This window comes from Bombina bombina, chromosome 1 (assembly GCF_027579735.1).
Source record: "Bombina bombina isolate aBomBom1 chromosome 1, aBomBom1.pri, whole genome shotgun sequence".
Lineage (NCBI taxonomy): Eukaryota > Metazoa > Chordata > Amphibia > Anura > Bombinatoridae > Bombina > Bombina bombina.
This window is the reverse complement of record NC_069499.1, coordinates 1543044119-1543053522: the sequence shown is the minus strand read 5'-3', so window position 1 is coordinate 1543053522 and position 9404 is coordinate 1543044119. Positions and strand designations below refer to the sequence as shown.

Sequence of the window (9404 nt, the reverse complement as noted above, 5' to 3'; positions counted from 1 at the left end):
TTTCCTGATATTCACTGTTTTGTTCAGGCTTTGGTTTGTATCAAGCCTGTTATTAAATCAATTTCTCCTCCTTGGAGTCTTTAATTTGGTTCTGAAGGCTTTGCAGGCTCCTCCTTTTGAGCCTATGCATTCTTTGGCTATTAAACTACTTTCTTGGAAATTATTGTTTCTTTTGGCTATCTCTTCAGCTAGAAGAGTTTCTGAATTGTCTGCTCTCTCTTGTGAGTCTCCTTTTCTGATTTTCCATCAGGATAAGGCTGTTTTGCGGACTTTGTTTAAATTTCTTCTTAAGGTTGTGAATTCTAACAACATTAGTAGGGAAATTGTTGTTCCTTCCTTGTGTCCTAATCCCAAGAATGCTCTTGAAAGGGCTTTGAAATACTATGTTGAGGCTACTAAGGATTTCAGGAAGACTTCTAGTCTATTTGTTGTCTTTTCTGGTTCTAGGAAAGGTCAGAAAGCCTCTCCCATTTCTTTGGCATCTTGGTTAAAGCTTTTGATTCACAAGGCTTATTTGGAGGCGGTACAGTCTCTGACCTCAGAGAATTTCAGCTCATTCTACTAGATCATTCGCTACTTCTTGGGCTTTTAAGAATTAAGCTTCGGTTGATCAGATTTGCAAAGCAGCAACTTGGTCTTCTTTGCATACATTTTCTAAATTTAACCATTTTGATGTATTTGCTTCTTCTGAAGCAGTCTTTGGTAGAAAAGTTCTTCAGGCAGCTGTCTCAGTTTGATTCTTCTGCTTATGATTTAAGTTTTTTTCCTGAAATTTATGTGAGACTTATTTTTGGATTTAATTTTTTCAGCGGAAATAGCTGTTTTTATTTAATCCCTCCCTTTGTAGTGACTCTTCTGTGGTCTTCCACATCTTAGGTATTTCAATCCCATATGTCACTAGCTCATGGATTTTTGCCAATTACACGAAAGAAAACATAATTTATGTAAGAACTTTCATATTGGCAAGAGTCCATGAGGCCCACCCTTTTTTGGTGGTTATGATTTTTGTATAAAAGCACAATTATATTTCCAGTTCCTCTTTTAGTATGCTTTTTTTACTCCTTATTTTATCACCCCACTACTTGACTATTCGTTAAACTGAATTGTGGGTGTGGTGAGGGGTGTATTTATAAGCATTTTGAGGTTTGGGAAACTTTGCCCCTCCTGGTAGGATTGTATATCCCATACGTCACTAGCTCTTGCCAATATGAAAGAAATTTATTTATTAGGTAAGTTCTTACATAAAATATGTATTTTTTTTCCCCAGTGGCTAGTTTCCCCTGACGTTGTCTTGCTCCTTGTCTACTCTATACTGTCTTTAGTTATATTTATCTCTTCCTCACTCTCTACTTCCAAATACTTGCTAATATATCGCTAGAGTTTTATCATTCATCACCCAAGACAATATAAAAAATGTTATGTTTCCCCTTGATACATTAAAACTGAAACCGTCTAGTTAAACTTAAACATTCATGATTCAGATAGGGCACAGCATTTTTAAAAATCTTTCAAATTTACTTTTATAATGACATTTGTTTTGTTCTCTGGGTATTCTTTGTTGAAAGCTAAACCTAGGTAGGCTCATATGCTAATTTCTAAGGCCTTAAAGGCTGCTTCTTATCAAAAAATGTTGACAGCTTTTTTTACAACTAGACAGCACTAGTCCATGTGTGCCATATAAATAACATTGTGCTCACTCCTGTGGAGTTATGTAGGAGTCAGCACTGATTGGATAAAATGCAATAAATAAGGGGGCAGTCTGTATAGGCTTAGATACAAGGTAATCACAAAAGTATAAAGTGTATTAATATAACATTGTTGGTTATGCAAAACGGAAATAAAGGGATTATCGATCTTTTTAAACAATACAAATTCTGGAGTAGAAGGTCTCTTTTAATTGAATTTCAGTTTAGAGTTTTAGAGTTTTTAGGTACAAACCATTTTACAGGCCCAAACAAACCCCCGTTTCTTCTGTCTAGTTCATCATCCTCTAGATGTGTAAGCTCTTTGGAGCTACTTTCATGTTTTTTTGCATGTACATGATAACATCATACACTGAGTCTTGCCTTATCTCTTGCAGCTGCCTGTTCTCAGATGTCCCACCACCTAAACCTGTAGCTTCCACCAGTTACATCTATGGAGCGTGCAACTTGCCTCTTACTAACAAGAAAATGCAGCAGTGCCTGGCAGAGACCACTAATCGGGTTCCAGACCAAGAGGCAGTCATTTTCTCGCACAGCAATATACGCAAGACCTTCAGCCAGCTCAGCAAAGATGTGTGTATTTGGGATGTGGGTTCCAGAGGACAGTGGTGTTGTAGGGGGTTGATATTTTACGAATATGATTATAGTGACATATAGTGAGCTTTGGGTGTATGGTATAGGGAAATGGTGCCTGATGGCCTATCGGTATAGGATGTGCCTGGGCAAACCCTTTTAGAGAAGGATATTGTGGGTGGACATAAATCACTTTAAGTAAGGTTTGATAAAGGGACAGGCACGGCAAGACTAAATAGCAACTTAGACGTTTGCATAGGACCTGTTGAGTAGTATATGGTTGGAAGGTGTTAAGAGGAGGCTTTTCAGGGTGTTTGTATGCCAGGGAGAAGCAGACCAAGGCATTCATGGGTTACAATATTGTGTATGCATACAGAACATTGCCGGGAGCTACGTATTGTCAGGAATGTTAGCAGGAAGATACTCAGTAAGGTATGTTATAGATAGACAGTCAACGGCCTCTTTGGGCAAACTTAGGTATAATATATGATTGGTGAGGAAGACAGTCTCCTTGTAAAAAATAATATGATAGGGGGAAAGTATTTCTATTATCATCATTTATTGGTATAGCACCACAAAATTCTGTAATGCTGGGTACAGATCTAGTACAGGAGGAGGAGGTCCCTGCTCCAAAGAGCTTACAGTCTACAGGTTGAGGGAGCAGAGACATAAGGTTAGGGCTTGTCACATAGATTGTAGTTGCAGCAGTGAGTCAAGGCAGTTCAAGATTTATTTTGGTTAGAATGGAAAACAGAGTAGAGATGGTGTTTTCAAAAGAGCATCTAAAGCTATACAAGGTTGGAGTCTTATGGAGCAGAGTAGAGAGTTACAGAGGAACTATATAGGAAATATAGTTGGAAATTAGGCTTTTCAGTGCTTTATAGGTTAGGGTTAATACTTTGGGGACTAGTAGAGTGAGGGAAGCAGATGTAGATAGATGACTTGGGTGAATGAGTCTAGCTTAAGATAGATAGATTGTAAGGAGGAGGAGGAAAGACGTTGTTTGGAAAGGCCACTTAGAAGTAGGTTGCAGTAGTCACGGTGTGAGAAAATAAAGGAATTAATTAATATATTTGTGTTTCTTGAGTAAGGAAGGGATAATTCTGGAAATGTTGAGTAGGTGTGCACAGTAGGATTTGGTAAGAGCTTGTATATGTGGATGGAATGTGAGTTCAAGTGTTATCCCAAGACAGTGGACTTGAGATGAGGTGTAGAGAACAAAGTCTTTAACTGTAAGAGAAATGTCAGTTGGGGGATGGCTACAAGAGGGGGGTTAAGAAACATCTGAGCTTTACATAGATTGAGTTGGAAGTACTGTGGGGACATCCAAGTGGAAGTTGCAGAGAGACAGTTGGTAATCTGCTTGAGTAAAGAGAAGGATATATCATGAGAAGAAAGATAGCTATGGTTATCATTAGCATAAAAGTGATACTGGAAACCATAGGACAATTATAAGTTTTCCAAGGGAAGATGTATAGATAGAAAAGAGCGAGGGACTGAAGACAGAGCCTTGTGTTGCTCCTACTGAGATAGGGATCAATAGATAGGGATCAATAGATATGCTGTTTAAGGAAACTGTAAACAAAATTGAGTTAGGAAGCAAACCAATAGAGGGCTGTGTCACGGATGCCAAAATAATGCAGGATTTGTAAGAGGAGAGGTTGGTCAACTGTGTCAAAATCAGCAGATACTGTAAATCCAGAAGAATTAGTAAGGAGTAGTGTCCCTTTGCTTTAGCTGATAGCAGATAATTTGTTACTCTAAAAAGAACAGTTTCTGTTGAATTTTTAGGGCGGAAACCAGATTGTAATGAGTTAGTTAGAAATGTATTTAGGCGATTATAGACTACATTATAAGTATGGGAGTTACTGCCAGAAAAAAACGCATTGGGGTATGGAACACTTGAGGTAGCCAGTCAAACACCTTGTTGGGTTTTGTGGTGGTACCAGCATACAGAGACTCTTTGGGGCTAGATTACAAGTGAGGTGCAAACCGTTTGGAGCTAGCATAATCGTGTTTTTGCAAGCCATTTTCATTGCGCTGATATTACAAGTGGAGCGAAATCGCCATTTATGCTTCTATCCTTACCAAACAAAAAAGTTGCACAAAACAATTCAAAAATACATTACAAAGTACAGCTACACTCATATTAACACTGTCTAATTAAAATTATTTTAAAAAAATATTGCACACACAAGTTATAAGGGCTCAAAGATATGAAATCTCTGGCAAATGGTTTAACATTGAGACACATACATATACATTGCTAAAGATGTATTTGTGTGTGTGTGTATACATATATATTAATGTATTTATATGTGTATATATGTATTTACATTTATATATATATATATATATATATATCTGTGCTTATAGCCCTGCCATTAAGTAGATGAAAACATGATAAAACATATTTCTCTTGTAAGGTGTATCCAGTCCACGGGTTCATCCATTACTTGTGGGATATTCTCCTTCCCAACAGGAAGTTGCAAGAGGACACCCACAGCAGAGCTGTCTATATAGCTCCTCCCCTAACTGCCACCCCCGGTCATTCTCTTGCAACTCTCGACAAGAAAGGAAGTATCAAGAGATATGTGGTGACTTAGTGTAGTTTTACCTTCAATCAAGAGTTTGTTATTTTTAAACGGTACCAGCGTTGTACTGTTTTACTCTCAGGCAGAAATTAGAAGAAGAATTCTGCCTGGAGGTTTGATGATCTTAGCGGTTTGTAACTAAGGGAAAACTTCAGTTGGGGGAACGGTCTGCAGATTACCTGCTTTGAGGTATGTTCAGTATTTTTATTTCTAGAGAGATGAATAAGTTCTAGAAAATGCTGACAGAGCCTTGTGTTTTTAAGGTAAGCCTGATGCAGTGATTTAACAGCGACTGGGATCATGCTTACAAAACAGGGTAATACTCATGTTTATACTCATATTACTTAGCGACAAAACGTTTACATGATTTCATAAATAGGACGTTTTTTCTCTGAGGGAGATAACTCTTTATTTGGGGTCTAGTTTCCACATGGCTAGTCAGATACTCCTAGGAGTATTTTCTTAAGGCCCCTCTGACATCCAGTACATGGTGGGAGGGGCCTATTTTAGCACTCTTAACTACGCAGTTTTAGTTCAGACTGAGACATCCAGCTTCCCTAGAGGAGTCCTCTGGCATCTGAGGACCATTTCAAAGGGGTTATTTCTGCACAAAATCGTATTTGAGGGCAGGTAGGAGCCTCAGCAGAGCTGTGGCAAGGTGCTCAATTGACTTTTAACGTTTTTTAACGTTTTTCAATCCGGTTTGGGGCCTAAGGGGTTAATCATCCATTTGCAAGTGGGTGCAATGTTGCTTTAGTCCCTTACACACACTGTAAAAATTTCAAAGACTTTACTGTATTTTTACACTGTTTTGCAGTTTAAGTGCTAGTTTTTTTTCTCTTAAAGGCACAGTAACATTTTTGTTTAATTGCTGTTTCACCTTTATTAAAGTGTTTTCCAAGCTTGCTTGTCTCATTACTAGTCTGTTAAACATGTCTGACATAGAGGAAACTCCTTATTCAATATGTTTGGAAGCCATGGTGGAACCCCCTCTTAGAATGTGTACCAAATGTACTGATATTTCTATAAACTATAAAGACCATATTATGGCGCTTAAAGATTTATCTCCAGGGGATTCTCTGACTGAAAAGAGGGAAATTATGCCATCTAGCTCTCCCCATGTGTCAGAACCTATAACTCCCGCTCAAGTGACGCCAAGTACATCTAGCGCGTCTAATTCTTTTACCTTACAGGACATGGCGGCAGTTATGAATGCTACCCTCTCAGAGGTATTCTCCAAACTGCCAGGGTTACAAGGAAAGCGAGACAGCTCTGGGGCTAGAACTAATACAGAGCTTTCTGACGCTTTAATGCCTGTGTCCAATATACCCTCACAATGCTCAGAAGCCGAGGCAGGTGAGCTTCTATCTGTGGGTGACCTTTCAGACCCAGGGAAGGCGTTACTTCAGTCTGATTCTGAAATGACAGCGTTTAAATTTAAGCTTGAACACCTCCGCTTATTGCTTAGGGAGGTTTTAGCGACTCTGGATGACTGTGACCCCATTGTGGTTCCAGAGAAATTGTGTAAAATGGAAAAATACTTTGCAGTGCCTGTTTACACTGATGTTTTTCCAGTCCCTAAGAGGTTTTCGGAAATTATTACTAAGGAATGGGATAGACCAGGTGTGCCGTTCTCTCCCCCTCCTGCTTTTAAAAAGATGTTTCCCATAGATGCCGCCATTCGGGACTCGTGGCAGACGGTTCCTAAGGTGGAGGGAGCAGTCTCTACCCTAGCTAAGCGTACAACTATCCCCGTCGAGGACAGTTGTGCTTTCCTAGATCCTATGGATAAAAAATTGGAGGGTCTCCTTAAGAAAATTTTTATACATCAAGGTTTTATTCTCCAGCCTCTTGCATGCATTGCCCCAGTTACTGCTGCAGCGGCTTTTTGGTTTGAGTCTCTTGAGGAGGCTCTACAGGTGGAGACCCCGCTAGACGATATTCTAGACAGGATTAAAGCTCTTAAGTTAGCTAGCCTTTATTTCTGACGCCATTTTTCATTTAGCCAAGCTAACGGCTAAGAATTCAGGTTTTGCCATTTTGGCGCGTAGGGCGCTATGGCTTAAGTCCTGGTCAGCAGACGTTACTTCAAAGTCTAAGCTTCTTAACATCCCCTTCAAGGGACAGACCCTATTCGGGCCTGGTCTGAAGGAGATCATTTCTGATATTACTGGAGGAAAAGGTCACGCCCTTCCTCAGGATAGGTCCAATAAGTTAAGGACCAAACAGAATAATTTTCGTTCCTTTCGAAACTTCAAGAGTGGCGCAGCTTCAGTTTCCTCTAATGCAAAACAAGAGGGAAATTTCGCCCAGTCCAAACCAGTCTGGAGATCTAACCAGGCTTGGAACAAGGGGAAGCAGACCAAGAAACCTGCGGCTGCCTCTAAGACAGCATGAAGGAGAAGCCCCCGATCCGGGACCGGATCTAGTAGGGGGCAGACTTTCTCTCTTCGCCCAGGCTTGGGCAAGAGACGTCCAGGATCCCTGGGCATTAGAGATTGTTTCCCAGGGATATCTTCTGGACTTCAAAGCTTCATCTCCCAAGGGGAGATTTCATCTCTCACAATTATCTGTAAACCAGATAAAGAGAGAGGCATTCCTACGTTGTGTTCAAGACCTACTGGTTATGGGAGTGATCCACCCAGTTCCAAGGGAGGAACAGGGGCATGGCTTCTATTCAAATCTGTTTATAGTTCCCAAAAAAGAGGGAACTTTCAGACCAATCTTGGATCTCAAGATCCTAAACAAATTTCTCAGGGTCCCATCCTTCAAGATGGAGACTATCCGAACCATCCTCCCCATGATCCAGGAGGGTCAATATATGACTACCGTGGACTTAAAGGATGCTTATCTCCACATTCCGATTCACAAAGATCATCATCAGTTTCTCAGGTTCGCCTTCTTAGACAGGCATTACCAGTTTGTGGCTCTTCCCTTCGGGTTAGCCATGGCACCAAGAATCTTTACGAAGGTTCTAGGGTCCCTACTGGCGGTTCTAAGGCCACGGGGCATAGCAGTGGCTCCTTACCTAGACGACATTCTGATACAGGCGTCGACTTTTCAAATCGCCAAGTCCCATACGGACATTGTTCTGACCTTTCTGAGGTCTCACGGGTGGAAGGTGAACGAAGAAAAGAGTTCTCTCTCCCCTCTCACGAGAGTTTCCTTCCTAGGAACACTGATAGATTCAGTAGAAATTAAAAATTTTCTGACAGAGGACAGATTATCAAAGCTTCTAACTTCCTGCTGTGCTCTTCATTCCACTTCTCGGCCGTCAGTGGCTCAGTGTATGGAAGTAATCGGCCTAATGGTAGCGGCAATGGACATAGTGCCGTTTGCCCGCCTACATCTCAGACCACTGCAACTTTGCATGCTCAATCAGTGGTATGGGGACTACACAGATTTGTCCCCTCTGCTAAATCTGGATCAAGAGACCAGGGATTCTCTTCTCTGGTGGTTATCTCGGGTCCATCTGTCCAGGGGAATGAGTTTCCGCAGGCCAGAGTGGACTATAGTGACAACAGATGCCAACCTTCTGGGCTGGGGCGTGATCTGGAACTCCCTGAAGGCTCAGGGTTCGTGGACTCAGGAGGAAGCCCTCCTTCCGATAAACATTCTCGAACTGAGAGCGATATTCAATGCTCTTCAGGCTTGGCCTCATGTAGCTGCGGTCAGGTTCATCAGATTTCAGTCGGACAATATCACGACTGTAGCCTATATCAACCATCAGGGGGGAACAAGAAGCCCCCTGGCAGTTTTGGAGGTTTCAAAGATAATTCTATGGGCAGAGGTTCACTCTTGCCATCTCTCCGCTATCCATATCCCAGGAGTAGAGAACTGGGAGGTGGATTTTCTAAGTTGGCAGACTTTTCATCCGGGGGAGTGGGAGCTCCATCTGGAGGTATTTGCCCAGCTGATTCAACTATGGGGCAAACCAGAACTGGATCTGATGGCATCTCGTCAGAACGCCAAGCTTCCTTGTTACGGGTCCAGGTCAAGTGATCCCCAGGCAGCGCTGATAGATGCTCTAGCAGCGCCCTGGTCCTTCAGCCTCGCTTATGTGTTCCCACCATTTCCTCTGCTCCCTCGTCTGATTGCCAAGATCAAGCAGGAGAGAGCTTCGGTGATTTTGATAGCACCTGCGTGGCCACGCAGGACTTGGTATGCAGATCTGGTGGACATGTCATCCCTTCCACCATGGTCTCTGCCGCTGAGGCAGGACCTTCTACTCCAAGGTCCATTCAAACATCCAAATCTAATTTCTCTGCGGCTGACTGCTTGGAGATTGAACGCTTGATTTTATCAAAACGTGGTTTTCCGAGTCGGTCATTGATACCTTAATTCAGGCTCGAAAGCCTGTCACCAGGAAAATCTATCATAAGATATGGTGTAAATATCTTCATTGGTGTGAATCCAAGGGTTACTCATGGAGTAAAGTCAGGATTCCTAGGATATTATCCATTCTCCAAGAAGGATTGGAGAAGGGATTGTCAGCTAGTTCCTTAAAGGGACAGATTTCTGCTCTGTCTATTTT

General features: G+C 41.6%; 1 protein-coding gene across 1 annotated transcript in view; it reads left to right on the top strand.

Annotated features, from left to right (window-relative positions):
- ACSF2 (acyl-CoA synthetase family member 2) overlaps window positions 1-9404 on the top strand; it is a 363626-nt gene that overhangs the window by 100508 nt on the left and 253714 nt on the right. Inside the window, exon 2 of the mRNA XM_053708837.1 lies at window positions 2081-2276. Coding sequence (XP_053564812.1) covers window positions 2081-2276 — 196 coding nt within the window. The remainder of the gene's footprint in view (window positions 1-2080; window positions 2277-9404) is intronic.